Below are 16,318 nucleotides of genomic sequence, written 5' to 3' on the forward strand. Positions count from 1 at the left end.
TTGTACTTTTTCTCCAATGATTCCCAAAGTTCCTTTGCTGTCTTGATTGGACTGTAGACGTTGTATAATGTGTTGTCAAGTCCGTTCAAGATGTAGTTCCGGCAAAGGAAATCGGCATGTTTCCAAGCATCAACCGCAACAACCACTTGCCGGTCGGTTTCATCCTCTTTCAGGATAGGAGCATCTTCACGGAGGAAACGAGCCAGGTTTAGAGTTGTAAGATAAAACAACATTTTCTGTTGCCATCTTTTAAAGTCAGTTCCTGAGAACTTCTCTGGCTTCTCTCCATGATTTACTGGTACTGTCATCACAGGAGAGGGGGTTGGTGCAATTGCAGCCACCACAGTTGTACTTGTTTGTGCATTTGTTTCAGTAGCCATCAATTCTAATATATAAAACAAAATTATAATTAGAATTTACACTACACAGAAAATTAAACCAAATTCACAGAATTGAATTCTGTAAAAATAAAAGAAACAAGAATGTAACTTTTATTTTCCAATTAATTTGAAAATAAAATAAAATTTTATTTAAACAAATTAATTCCACATAGAAAATTAAATTCTGTAAAATAAAAGAAATAAAACTATAACTTTTATTTTTCAATTAATTTGGAAATAAAATAAAATTTTATTTAACCAAAATAATTCCATACAAGAAATTAAATTCTGTAAAATAAAAGAAATAAGAAAATAACTTTTATTTTTCAATTAATTTGGAAATAAAATAAAATTTTATTTAACCAAATTAATTCCACACAGAAAATTAATTTCAGTAATACTTCAATAATTAAAATACTGAAAACAGAATTTTAATTAATGAAAACTCAGAAAATAATTTCTAAAACCCAAAATTAATATCTGAAAAAATTCCACAAAAATATATTCGGAATTGTTAATGACACCAGTATCGTACTACTAGTTGTTGTCAAAGAAAAGAGACAGTATATTACTACTATCTATCAAATAGCATATAAACATTATTTGTTTTTCCAACCAGAATATTATTTTGTAAATCCACAGAAAATAATTTTCTTCAGAAATTATTTACGAAGAAAGAAAAAGGGAAACAAACGAAAAATTCTGTAAACAGAATAATTCACTCTATCTTAAGATTGTTGGAACAATCTTCTGTGTAAATAAAATAACTTGAAATAAATTCAAACACAAAAAATAAATAACATACCGGATTTATTTATTGAACCGAATTAAAATTAAGACCAAGTCGAGTGTGTGACACTCTGTCCTTAAGACAGATTCGCCCCGCTACAGTGCTTACGGTTGAATGGCGTCTATCTCCCAGGATACAATGATCTTCACAAATTTATAGAAGCACTTCAAATAAATTTGTTCGGCGAACCAAACCTATGATCTATACTCTCTTTAATTTATTCCTAAAATTATATATGAAGAATAAATGCACTAGAGAAAAATTAGACAACAACAAAGTATTTTTCAGACTAATGTCTCGATTTCTTGGACTGCAGGAAATAGGTCTATATATATAGGTTGACGTCGTTTTCGGATCTAACATTAATTTTTTAGATAAAATTCATTTGAATTTTTTCAATAAAAATTATTGTGGGAATTTAATTTAATTCTAAATTCAAATTTTGAGTTCCTGAGTGGTTTCCTAAAATTTGTAATTGTGGAAATTTCATTTAATTCTAAAATCAAAATTTTGGATTCCTAAGTAGTTTCCTAAAATTTGTACCTTTTTCTTTATTTATTAAACTATTCATATAATTTAATATATATATATATATATTCAATTAATTCAATATATATATATATATATATATATTCTAAATAGTTTGTATTAATAAAGTTCTTTCAAGTTTGAAAAGCTGCTCCAATCCACCAACGGTACTATTTCAAAACATTTTGAAATATATGTTCCTAACAGTGGGTTTCAGTTTTCTTTTGTACTTGTTCAATTCTTATACTACATGTTCGGGTAAAGGTTGAATGGTCACCTAGTGCCTATATATATTGACCTATTTCTTGTAGTCCAAGATATCGAGACATTAGTCTGGAAAATACTTTGTTGTCCAATTTTTCTCTAGTGCATTTATTCTTCATATATAATTTTAGGAATAAATTAAAGAGAGTATAGATCACAGGTTTGGTTCGCCGAACAAATTTATTTGAAGTGCTTCTATAAATTTGTGAAGATCATTATATCCTGGGAGATAGACGCCATTCAACCGTAAGCACCGTAGCTGGGCGAATCTGTCTTAAGGACAGAGTGTCACACACTCGACTTGGTCTTAATTTTAATTCAGTTCGATAAATAAATCCGATATGTTATTTATTTATTGTGTTTGATTTTATTTTCAAATTATCTTATTTTCACAGATGATTGTTCTAACAATGGCAAAGGTTGAATCTTATTGATTAATTTCTACGTAAATCAATTGGCATGTAACCTTCAACGTTATTGAGCGTAAATTTAAGGTTATGCTTTAGAAGTCTTAACCATTTTTCACTTCTTATTTACTAAATTATATCATTCAATAAAATAATTTAAAATAGTTATTTAATTCTAATACTTCAAAACTTTAAAAACTAAAAAAAAATTATTTGTAAGATTTATGGGTAAATTACATTGACACTTCTTGAGGTTTGGTCCAATTACTACACACTCCCTGACGTTTTGAAAATTACATTCTCACCCCTAGGGATGATAGTCTCATTTCACAAACCCCCCTGCTTATATAAAAGCTAGCAACTCCTAGTAGAAACCCAGAGAAAATTACATTAAGAAAAAAGTAAAGGAAAGGAAAAAAAAAAAAAAAAAAAAGAGAAAGTAAAGCAAAACAAAAAAAGAGAGAGTGTATGAGTTCAATGTCTTCATTTCGTCTAAATAATTACAATGACATGGGGGTTAGTGTAATTTTCCAAACATCAAGGGGTGATATGTATTAAACACAAACATCAGAAGGTGTAAGTTTAATTTATCCTAGATTTATTTAATTATCTTGAAATATTTCTTCCGCAACGCTTATATAAGAAATTATGTTCAATTATTAATATATCAAAATTAACTCAATATTTTTTATGCATATATATTGGCCGTTTCTAGACAAAATTTTTTATTCCACCCATGAATATAATAAAATGATTATTAATCATGAGATATTTTTTTACGATAGTAATTAATGATTTCATTTGAGTATGTTTTTCATCAATTTTTTAATGAATTAAACATGAAAATTAGTATTTTAATGGACTAATAATTTCATTTCATTTTATTGTAATGAATCAAATAATACAAAAGGGAAAAAAAAATTAAAAAATTTGAACTTAAGTGAGAGAGTACTGTTGTGGAGGAGAATTTTTGTAAGAAAAGGGTTTATTGATGAGGTTGGTACCAGGAGAGAAAGATAAAGAGCCAGGCGTCTCTCAAATTCAAAATTGGATTAGAGCATATTGTTGGGTTTGTGGGGTTTATCACGGGTCCTATTTAATGATTTAAACTGTTTAATGTAGAACTCATCGAGTATTTTATTATTGAAAAAAATTACGTTGATCGGATATCAATAACTAGTTGATCGAATTAAATTTCTGTCAATGGTAAATAATTGTCAAAATAAATTATTGATAAAAATCTAATTTGATCAAATAATTATCGATATTTGATCACGCGATTTTGTACAAGAATAAAATACTTAACAAATTTTACACATTGAATAATTCAAATTATTAAAACAAAATTTATAGTAAACTTTATGAGTCCAACAACACCGTCCAATCCACGGTGGATTGGAGACCAGCTGCTTCCAAAAAAAAAAAAAAAAAAAAAACAAGGATTTACGTATTGCCACATCAACAGTCGGACAACTTGTTGGGATACTCAATCGAAAAACATCATTTTCCTATGCAAATATACATGGTAGCACTCCCATCAACCAAATGAAAAATGTTAAATAATCTCCGGATATAATTTCTCTCTAATTGGATCATTAATATTTTTAAACGAACATTCATAGAAAAATCAAGGTAATTTTGATCTCAATAATTACATGATTGGATAATATTTATCTTAAAATATGAATGATTTATTCTTAAAATTATCATTCATTTTTAAAAAAATAAATATGATCAAATTTGGGTGTCAGCCTTTCTTTTTTGAAAAAATTACAAATCATATGTACCTTTAAAAAATAATTTCCTATACATGAAAAATTTTATAATTTTAATAATTAAAATTTATAAACTTTATCATTTTTTGAAAAAAATAAAAAATTCCACTGCTACATTGTTACATTGTTCAGCTATGTCCCTTTGTTTTTTCTTTTAATGCTTTTGGAGCCGTGAAAGTATCATTTGGGCTAAGTTTGGCCTTTTTTAGATGTTTCGGAAATGATAACAGAGAAGTTCAAAAAACAAATAGAAACAAAAAGAGGCCTAGGCCCTCTCATACATAGTGCTGACCATATCAACCACAAGCAAAGGTCTAAGAGATTGTGGAGGGTCATCAAACACCTCCAGGTCTACGGCTTGAGCAGCTCCTAACTGGGCAAGTTCATCCGCACATTTGTTCCCTTCACGATAGATATGTGCATTGGCGCATTCGGTGCATTGAAGCAGTGCCTTGATGTCGAAAAGAAGAGCTCTATAAGGGTAGTTCTGGAGTTGTTCATCTGAGGTGGTAATCTAGTGCACAGCCACTTTACAATTAGTCTCAACTTGGATTTCTCTCCAACCTTTCTCCAAAATAATGGTGAGGCCTCGGTAAATTGCCCACAGTTCTGCCTCTAGACTAGTAGCAGATTCCAACTTTCCAGTGTAGCCAAACACCCACTGCCTTCTTTCATCACAAAGCAACCCACCAAAGTCTGTTAGACCTAGTTCATCTCTAGCATAGCCATCCGTATTGAGTTTTAGTTTACCTGCACAAGAAGGTAACCAAGCTATTAGTTTGGGAACAGGTTGATCAGTGGCAAGGGGTGACAGGAAAGCTTCATGAATATTATGTTAGAAAAAATAGTACCAAACTATATGGAAAATATAATTTAAAAATATGCAAACGATTTTTGGGCAAATCCAAAAACTCAAATATATCAACATAATAACGTGATAAAACTTACAGTGCGTAAACAGATAAAACCTGATCGAGTCGAGTGTGTGACACTCTTTCCTTAAGACAGATTCGTCCTCCCACCGGTGCTTAGGATTCAATGGACGTCTATCTCCCAGGATACAACGATCAATGTCTTGCACTAGCAGCACTACTATTGCAAGCCTAGCGAACTTTGCTGTGCATGAACTCTCTTTATAGGAAAATTAGACTCAAGAAATATGAAGAATAAATACAAAGTGAAGAAGTATGGCAATTCTCTATCCAAAAATGAAGTGAGGGACATGGAATGTAAAGACTTCCATGTGACTCTTCAGAAAGGTTGTGATCCTTCAAAAGGACACACTCTTTGATCTCAAGAGACACAACCAATGAAGTAAATTAAATTCAAATTTTCCAACAATCCCCCACATGAATGAAATTTACGGAAAGGACATGCAACAACATGCAGACAAAGAAAGAGTACATTATGGAAATATCCTGCATCGGGATAGGTAGCTTTCGGCTTTGAACCTTCCCTAGTGAAAGCCTATCGGACTTACTAGCTAATCAGTGGACGTGATGCCTTGAACTGTTCAGCCGTTTGTGTAAGCCAAGACAATAGAATTCACACAAAATATCTTCAAACACAGCTTAGTTCTCACAGTTGTGCCCGTTTTGGCCTTGGGCAAGTCCTGGTGTTTCTTGAGTGCTTTAGAGAATTTAGCCTTATCAATTCTCATAGAAGCGGCCCCTTCACACTCATATAGGTGATTCTTATTTCGAGTCTCTTAAATACTCCTCTTGAAAGATACCCCTCTAGGATTTCCAAGATATAAGTAAACATTAAAAGCATAGCTTACCCTAAGTTCCCTGCATTCAACACATGTTGCAGATATCACTCTCATCATAGGAATGGATAGGAATTAGACTCCTTTAGTGATTTCTGGCGAGCCACACATAACTTAGTTGTCCCTTTGAACTTAGTTCTTGGGATCTCCAGTCATCTAAGTAGGGTTACCATTATGATGACTCTGATATATTAGGCTTTAATCACATTCCCCTCGATAAACTCATTTGCTCTTTGGTCAAACTTTTTTGTTTAGCGGCCGCTATTTTTCCGTTTGACCTTCTCAATTAGATATCATTGAGTAGTTAGTGAATCCATTATATTATCATTAGACAATATTCACAACTAAAAACAAATGTCATACGGTGTCAAGTCTTTGATTACATCGAGACTTTATCATTACTCTATGTCACTCCCATTTAAATAATAAACATAGAGTTGTTCCTTAGGAGTTAATGAAACCATTGTTGTTTCTACTCCAACTTTGTCCTATATAAAGAATTGAGATTCTTTGTGGACCTATTATCGGAACCGTTACTTTGGTTAAATCCTCCAAGCAACCCCACATTTTAAGCATTTCAAGGAAACTTAATTCCTCTTGTTGATGTATAAGTATACAAAATATTAATACACCCCCACAATTCTGAGATAAATCAGAATATATCATTAATTGGTGTGCTTGAACTAAATAACAAGATGTAAACTGTTTTGTGAATATAATCACAATACTAATTTGTCTAAAAACAATTAGACTTCATAACTTGCTTTTGCAGTACAAAGAAGAAATGACTAAAACCGGTTGTGGCCACAACACTTTGTCAAATAACATTTCTTTAGCCATGATTAATTTCTTTTTGTTTACTGCAACCCTTAATTCCAATCTCAATATGGAATATAAATATCACTGAATAAATACATTTACATCTTATTTGTCTTATCCAGTATTGGTGACTACGTCGACAATTACCAAAGTGGCTTTCACCCATGAAATATATATATATATATATAACTCATATAATATTTCATTACAGAGTTATCAGTCACCATACCAATTTTAGTCATTATTCCAAAGAATAATTAGAATTCCTCTTATGTCAAAACACATAAGTTCACATTTTTATCAATACTTTGATAAATAATTTATATCCATTTATAATACACCACATACCAAATTGATATTAATGACATCATAAATTGTCAACTCTACAACATATGTAGACATGGACAAGATTAACAAATCAAACATAATCATAATTGTCTAATTAATCTCTCTTTCCCCCATTGGTGATAATACATAAATTAGCACAAACAACATGATTTATTTCTAGACAAGTGTTACTGACACAAATAATAACTCATTCAAAAATATTTGGGACAAAAATGGAATTATGTCTTCTAATTCAAAAGATAAACTTCCACATTAAGAACATGATTCATAGTTAAACCAAGTCTTCCACACAAGTGAAATAAAGACAGAAGACATCCTATCTCACAAAAATTCAAAGTTACTTTTAAAATAACTTTCAATTGATTATTAACAAATAATAATCAACACAAAAGATTCTTCAATCTATTTTCAATTTAAATGGAACAACACCATTATTTAAAATAACATGTTTAAATTTTTCAGTGTTAATGATTGCTTATATAATATTTCAAAAGAAATCCATTGGTAATAGCACCACCACAATTTAATTAAAAGTTCACAAACTTTTAAATAAATTCTAATTAAATCCCATATATAGCACTGAAATTAAATCAATAAAAAATAACACATATCACACAATATTTAAAAATAAAATAAAATATGGCAACATGATGGCATAAAATTCATTCCAAATTAACACAAGCTCAGGTAAATGACATCAATAAACCATGCACTTGGTTTTAAATTACATTCATAAATTTTTCCCAAGTATATAACATATACTTTATATTTTCTCAAGTTTCAAGAATTCACAAACCAAAAATCATACCAGATTTTAGTAATTAAAATCATATTTTGATTTTAAAACACATTCTTAAAAACTTTCACAAAATATTTGTCAAATATTTGTACCTTTCTGTAAGAGGAACTTGAGATATTAATTTATAAACAAATTTACAAAATTGAAATTCTAACAATTAAAAAATTTAAATCCATAGTATTTCTCAAATAAAAATTAATCATGTCATACCCAATGAGAACATTTATTTAAATAAGCAGACACATGTATATATCTGAATCAAAGTGGTGTATATATATTCTTCTTCATGATTAACACAAAGGGTAGAAAAGTAGCATGCATGCTACGTGTAACATAATTTTTTTTTTTTTCCTTTTTTTTAAAAAAAAAAAAATAAGCATCCCATCTAGATGGCCATTTGATATCACTCTTCACAAATGTGACTTCGTAGGTGAAGGCCACAAGTTCATTTTTCCTTAACAGCCATAGCCACTGAACCCGATTCACACTTAAACACAGAGGGGTATTTATCATACAGTTTCAAGTTCTTCAAAGATTCAATATTGTGCTGGAAACTACAAGGGATCATTTGTTACTATGACAACATTTATAAAAACTGTATTTCCAAACCGAATCGAACCGTGCTTTTGTTCGATTTGGTTCCAAGATTTTGGTGGTTTGATTGGGTTTCAAATTTCATAGAATTTCAAAATCGAACCAAACTGAAGCCTGCTCATTCCTACCATATATAAGGAACAATAACATGACTGAATAACACCCAAAAGAGTTTGCTATATGAAAGAACACACCCATTAGTCTGAATTTTCAGAATTTGAAAATTCTGAAAACATGTCTTTCAACTTGAAAAGGTGCCTATATAATTAGAATTTCTATTAGTAACTGCCTGCAACTATTAGTAATAACCACTTAAAGAGTGATAATCCAGTGTAACCCGTCTCCAATGAAATCACCATATGATCTTGATCATATATAAAACCTAATATCCTCATTCATACAGGAAGGAAATGAAATCCTCTCTTCATTTTTGGAAAATTAAACAAACAAACAGTAACAATGAATATACTGCTGGAATTCTCAGGAAATTCTCCTTTGTTTGGGTTGTGTTTCTATTTACACTAATCAAAATTTTATATTTTCCCAAAGGACGAATCTGTCTTAAGATTGTTAGAAAAAATAGTACCAAACTATATGGAAAATATAATTTAAAAATATGCAAACGATTTTTGGGCAAATCCAAAAACTCAAATATATCAACATAATAACGTGATAAAACTTACAGTACGTAAACAGATAAAACCTGATCGAGTCGAGTGTGTGACACTCTTTCCTTAAGACAGATTCGTCCTCCCACCGGTGCTTAGGATTCAATGGACGTCTATCTCCCAGGATACAACGATCAATGTCTTGCACTAGCAGCACTACTATTGCAAGCCTAGCGAACTTTGCTGTGCATGAACTCTCTTTATAGGAAAATTAGACTCAAGAAATATGAAGAATAAATACAAAGTGAAGAAGTATGGCAATTCTCTATCCAAAAATGAAGTGAGGGACATGGAATGTAAAGACTTCTATGTGACTCTTCAGAAAGGTTGTGATCCTTCAAAAGGACACACTCTTTGATCTCAAGAGACACAACCAATGAAGTAAATTAAATTCAAATTTTCCAACATATTAGAGGCATATTGGAAAGCTTGGAAAATGCTATGAGAAGCATTACCATCCAAATTTGCAAAAAAATTATTATTTCTATCTTTCCAAATTTGCCATAACAGAGCAGCAAACCAGATATTCCAAGGGATGCCTCTAAATTCTTGTTTATCATCCTTAAGATTAGATACAATCCAATTCTCAAAGGTAATAGATTCAGCCTCCCTTTGCCATTGATCATTTCTAATAATCTTTCAAATGTTCCGAGCATAAGTACAATCCCAGAAGAGATGTAAGAGGTCTTAACAGTGCAGATTGCAACAGGAACAAAACACATTTTCTGTGAGTCTTCTAATAGCTTGCATTTGATTTGTAAGCAGTTTATTTTGCAAAATGAGCCAGAAGAATCCCTTAAGCTTTTGGGGCAGCTTGAGTTTCCAGATCCATTTCCAACTACCATTAGGGTACCCAACCTCGGTGATTAAATCATAGGCTGATTTAGAAGTGAAAATACCAGTGGATGTACCTATCTAGCAAGGTTTATCAGGTAAGTTAGTGAGTCTAGGTGGGTACACACTTTGAATTCTGGTAATAACCTGTGGGGTTAAAAAAATTTCAATACTATCAAGGTTCCAATTCAAGCTGGTAGCTAAAATAGAATTGACAGTTGTGTCATCACAGTGATTTCCTGGTGAAGTGTCTTCCAGAGGCTAATTGCCACACCACCAATCTTTCCAAAGTGACACTGTAGCTCCATCTCCAATGGTCCACTTAGTACCTTTTCTAAGAACATCTTTAGAATAAACAATACTTCTCCAAATATGTGACCTACTCCACTGGGTAGGCCAAGTGAACAAGTTGTGATTCTGAAGATACTTACTTTTAAGGATGACAGTCCAAAGAGTATCCTTCCTATATAAAGGGTTCCACCCGAGTTTGGAAAGAAGAGCCAGATTTTGATTTTTGGCCTTACGGATACGCAAGCCCCCTTTGTCTTTAGGTTTGCAAACTGGTTCCCAGTTAACAAGATGAACTTTCTTAACATTACCTTGATCGCCCCACAGAAAATTTCTATTAATTTTATCAATATCTGCACAAATGTTATTAGGAAGTTTAGCTGTGGACATCACATAAGAAGACATGGCTGAAGTGACGGACTGAATGAGGATGGCTTGACCCGCCATGGATTGGACACTAGCTTTCTAGCCAGAGAGTTTCTTGTGCAATTTCTCAATGATAAATTGGAAATAATTTCTGCTAGCTCTGCCATGGAGAATTGGTGTGCCAAGATAATGGCCAAGGTTTTGAGTAAGAGGAAACCACTAATATTGCTGAGTTCTCTGGCTTTGGTTCTAGACACATTTTGGAAGACAATTTTTTAACTTATTGGGATTTATTTTCTGACCAGAGAGGTCACAGAATTCATGAAGAACATCCAAAATCACCCCACAACTAGTGGTATCAGCTTTGGCAAAAAGAAGGAGATCATCTGCGAAGAATAGATGTGAAATGGGAAGACAGTTCCGAAAAGCTTTGACACCTTTCCAATCACCACTATTTACCTTGCTATTGATCATGCTAGATAGTTTTTCTATGCAGAGAATAAATATATAGGGGAGAGTGGGTCTCCTTGCCTAAGGCTACTATTTACAAGTTCGGCCTTTTATTTGTGGCTTTATCGTTTTTGGGGCCACAATGTCTGGGTTTGGGCAAGTTTCTTTTTATTCAAAGTTACATTTTGGTCCTCACTTGGGGGAGTCTAATTGTCCTTTGGGCCCATATGAGTTTCACTCTGGGCCAAGGTTCACTTTTTATTTAAGCCCGCCTTGTTTTGAATATGGCTTTTTTTTTTTTTTAATTTTTCTTATTATGAAAAGAAATGTAAAAACGTAAAGAGACGATATGATAGATATAAACTAATAAGCAGCTTTTTTGAGATGCCCCAGTTGTTCTAGTCTAAGCCAATTTTTTAAATAGGATGCATAATTAAAAAAAATGGTAAATTATAAATATACCCATGAAATTTACTTCAAATATGAATTACAACCTGCAATTTAAGAAATTACACATACCCTCTTATCAAAAAAATTTATCTAACAAAATTTGTAACTACTCTTCTATACAATAATAAAATTTCTTAAATTATTAATTAAATTATGTGATTATAAATTTGAAGGGGCGGGATGTAATTTCTAAAATTAAGAGACAATTTGTATTTTAAACAAATCTCAAGTAGTATATTTATAATTTGTCTTTAAAAAAATTTGACAAATTGTGGATTAAATTGTAAATATTTTTAATTGTTAATACCCATACAAATTTTGTTTTCCTTCATAACCTTTAAATTGTATAGATCAAGACCATATGCAATCATTACCATAACTAAAAAAGATAGTGAAAATTAGTGAAATATCCCACTTTAACTTTGTGTAAGAGGGGAATTTGAAGATATTTTTTTTATTAGCTAAGGTCTCTGAATGAAATTTCTCTGTGTTGATGTCGAAATTTCATTGAGTTGAGCAAAAATTTTCTGAGTCGAATTTTCTCTATAAAAATATTGAGAGATCTTAATTACTATGAAAATATTATATGTCATTTATCTCATAAAATCTTAATATTAGAAATTTTAAATATAAAAAAAAATTCTCAAAAAGATGCCCACTATAAAAAAAATATATAATCTTGTTACTTTATTGCAAGTGTCATATATCGATTAGCAACTTTTACGGGCATAGACAGCAAATTTGATTGAACAAAACACTGCCACAAGAAAAGGAACGAAAAAAAGGAGGAATTTTTGGGTGTGTGTCACGCTACAATAAGCAAGAAAAAACAAGAACTTGGATTTTTTTGAAACCTACATTTTTAGTGTTATATAGTGAATTTTAAAATATAATAACATATACGTACGGGTTGTGTGTATGAATCATTTTTTTTTTTTTTAGATTGATAGAAGGTACAATTAAGCAACATTAAACAAAGAAATCAGAAATCTGAGATTAAATGTACTAGAAAAGGTGAAACTTCGTCCATCTAAATAGATTGATCTGCGACCACTAGTCATTTGAGCTAGAGAATGCGCCACCAAGTTGTCTTCACGCTTAACATGGTGGACCACTTGCGCTTCAAAATGCCCCAAATACTCACGTATGGACTTCACCGTATGCCTGAATGCAACAAAACAAGAAGCATCTGAATTAGTAGAAGATAGTGTCACGTAATAGCCTATTAACACACAAAACTTTTCATGAAGAAGCATGAAAAAACAAGAAGATATTTACAAATTTTGACATATTTAATAATTATTTTTTAATTGTGAATTATTTTAAATTTATTTCATTCAAAGTCTTTGAACTAGTGTTCTTTTAAAACACAACTTCAAATCAAAAACGTATTTCATTCAAATTGTTATCTGAACTAATATTCTATAAATCAATGTACAAAACATAAAATTATTGATAATAGAAAAACCATAATCGAATCCACTGCATCACCACAAATGAAATTGAAATATTAATAACAAGAACAATTATTGTAAAATAGCCACCTTAACATATTCAGTATTACTATATGTCCAGACTTATCGACCTATAAATTACCTAGAATTATCATTTTATAATTTAAATTTACTTTCGATATGGATTTCACACTATACAAATTTAGTAGTTGTTTGTGATGTTTTAAATAAATATACTTTTTAACTTTTTGGTTAAAAAAGTATTAAAAAAAATGTATGTTTGGAATAACTTTTTAACTTTTTACAAAAAAAATATATAATAAAATATTGTATATGCAAAGTACATTGACCTACAGCATTGTGCCAGGGTATGCATTTCAATTTTTTTTTTTTTTTAATGGGAATTGGTGGCTTGCATTGTGCCACGAAGTATGGACTCTACACTGTTGGACTGACTAATTCAAAGGGAAAAATTACAATTTTGTCCTCTGACTTTTCCACACACTTCTCCCAAATAATATGAATTTTTTAACTTTTTAAATGATTTTTTAACTTTTTAACTATTGTAATGTATCTCAAACCATCCCGAAGGGAAATTATATCGTACATATGAACCTTTAATTTGATTTGATAAATCTAGATTTCCAAACTTATTCTAACACATTACCTAACAACTCCAATGTGAATAAAAGCTAACAAGTACAAACAACTAGTAATTTTTATTTCAAAAATGATAAGCTTCCAAATAAATTACCAAAATTTCTATTCAATAATCACTTACGCCCTTCCCCCGGGCTACTTATCCTGTAGAATTAGTCCTGACTTCTCGAAAAACTAGAGGGTTGGGGATACCTGCATTATCAAAAAAAATAATCACTTACACCCATATCACATGAGTATGGTGTAAAATTTTTGATACTAGTAATTGTTTTGGTCCTAATAATGCATCTGGCTCAAGTCCACTTTCTTATTTCATTTTCTCACTTCAAAAAATCTACATAAAAAATAAGATGAAAATTGGATTATGTGTAATCATTTTCTTCCTCAACGGCACAAGTTTTTTTTCTTTTTCTTTTTTAAATCACCAAAAGAAAGTTTTATTGATGACGAACCAAATACATGAAAAAACTTATATCAATAAAATAAGACAGTGCAATGAACATCATAACTAAACTCTACAATCCCAACTCAGTTGGTTACCAGAGAACTAGGACAATCATATTCTAGCATCAACCGCACAAGCTTTGAGATCATCAATCAAAGCAGTCAGATCACAGTAAGAACAGCCACCTTCTTCGGTGGCCCGCTTAGCCTTAATACCAATCTCCTCCGCACGCCTCCTCATCTCCACAGCCTCCGGTGAACCACCCATGAGAAAAGTTATAGCCTTGGTAAACTCATCCTTTCCCACCAAAGGGCTCTTGATTTCTATCCCAGAATTCCACACCCTCGGCCCAATTTCGACTCCAATCTTGAGTACCTGAGTCAATAGCTTCGAATTGTAGAAATGTTCGGCGAACAAAGGCCACGAGATCAATGGCAAACCGGCGGTGAATCCCTCGATGAGAGAATTCCAACCGCTGTGGCTCAGGAATCCTCCCACAGCTTGATGATCCAATATCTGCACCTGTGGTGCCCAACCCATTATTATCAGACCCCTGTTATCTCTCAACATTCTTTCTTCATATCCTTCAGGTAACCAACTTTCTTTTTGATTTTCCTCACTTTTCTCTTTCCTTCTCACCACCCAAACAAAAGGGTGCCCAGAAGCTTCGAAAGCTAACGCCATCTGGGTGAGTTGAGCGTCGGAGAAGTGTGCCATGCTACCGAAACAAACGTAGAGGACTGAGTTGGGCTTTTGAGTGTCGAGCCAACTCAAACAACTGTGTTTCTCTTCAGTAATGGAGTTGTTTTCTTTGCCAACATTGTTTCTGTCGGCAAAGAGAGATAGAGGGCCCAAGTTCCAACATTTTCTCCCGGACACCTTCTTGAAGTGATCCGAATAAGCAGGCTCGATATCATGGCAAGTGTTGAGAATGATACCGTAGCTGCGACTCTCTGTTTGTTTGATTAAGTTAATCAAAACTCCGTACATGGTTTTGGCCTTGACATGGTCCTGTAATTCAGACCTCGCCATGCGAATCTCATCGGGAAGACCCGGAATCAAGAAATCCTCCGAGTCAGACTGTATCTCCTGGTGAGGAGCATAAAGTCTCAAGCTATGCGAAACGGAGTGAAAGAAATTATTGGAAGGGTAGAAGATGACCCTGGGAACTTAAAGCTCGTCAGCGAGGTCGACACTCCAAGGAAAGAACATGTCGGAGATGATGCAGTCAGGCCGACTATCGCGAATGAACTTTTCGTACGGTTTCTGCAGCAATGCGACAGCGTTGTAGAGTTTTTCCAAAAGTTCTGGGGTAGTACACTGGCCGAAGTTTTCGATACCTTCAGGAAGGCCGACTTGGGCCGAGGGTAATTTGATAATGTGAATCAAGATATTGCGGCCCAAGGCGGCGTCGTGGTTGACGGAGTCTCGGAAGAGAAGGGCATTGTTTGGGGTGGTGACGATGGTGACGGTGACGCCGCGGCCAGCGAATAGCCGGGCAACGTCAACAATTGGGGTGATATGGCTTGGAGCAAAATGTGGGAGGAATATGGCATTGAGCTTACGATCTTCCATTGCCACTGAGCTTAGAAATATGTAGGACAAAAGTATTTTAAAGAATTTGCCGAATAATGCAACTCAGTTGTCGGGGTGACAGATAATGATAGGCGTCTGAGGTTTAAGTAGAAAGTAACTCAATCTAGGTCACCAATGCAATAACAAACATACTTATTGGACAGAGCAATGCTAGGTATCATGAAAAAAAATTTATGAAAATGATCATGAAACATTTATGACCCTTGAATTACACTTAAAATAAAATACCACACACTAATTAAGGTAATCTAAGGACCATAAATTTTACATGACATGACCAATTTCATGAAAATTTTTTCATATCCCTATCTTTTCTCTGTTGGACATGCTCAAGATTATTGACCCCACGTGTATTGTGCCACGCCATCCGCATTGGGTTCAAAAAGTTATTTAATTTTATAATGGAGATTAAGGGCTGATTTGGCAATTTATAAAAAAGTTAAAATATCAAAAAGTTACCAAATAAAAAAATAAAAAAATAAAAAAAAAATTATAAACTTATAACTATTCATCAAAAAAATAAATAAAAAAATTATTTTTATACAAATTGTGAGACAACTCACTTTGACAAAAGGCGTCTTTGCCTGACTTTGGTGAAGATAAATTACACAGGCGGATGCAAGCTTAAGGACTGT

The 16,318-nt window shown here is 32.5% G+C and overlaps 1 protein-coding gene across 1 annotated transcript; it reads right to left on the reverse strand.

Annotated features, from left to right (window-relative positions):
* Positions 1 to 14,198: 14,198 nt before the first annotated feature.
* Positions 14,199 to 15,662, reverse strand: LOC114262583 (UDP-glucosyl transferase 73CC6-like). Its single transcript, XM_082918768.1, has 2 exons — positions 15,298 to 15,662; positions 14,199 to 15,201 (listed from the first exon to the last, which is right to left on the reverse strand). Exons 1-2 carry the CDS (start codon positions 15,660 to 15,662, stop codon positions 14,199 to 14,201), a joined length of 1,368 nt encoding a protein of 455 aa, XP_082774894.1.
* Between the last annotated feature and the right edge of the window lie 656 nt (positions 15,663 to 16,318).

The sequence above is a fragment of the Camellia sinensis genome, chromosome 3 (assembly GCF_055761805.1).
Source record: "Camellia sinensis isolate YWXY chromosome 3, ASM5576180v1, whole genome shotgun sequence".
Lineage (NCBI taxonomy): Eukaryota > Viridiplantae > Streptophyta > Magnoliopsida > Ericales > Theaceae > Camellia > Camellia sinensis.

What these genes read in the sequence shown, in the direction of transcription:
- LOC114262583 (XM_082918768.1), bottom strand. Translation starts at nt 15,662, where the DNA reads ATGGAAGATCGTAAGCTCAATGCCATATTCCTCCCACATTTTGCTCCA. An exon ending in GACTGCATCATCTCCGACAT is followed by an intron (nt 15,202 to 15,297) that starts GTTCTTTCCTTG and finishes CGTTTCGCATAG; the next exon opens with CTTGAGACTTTATGCTCCTC.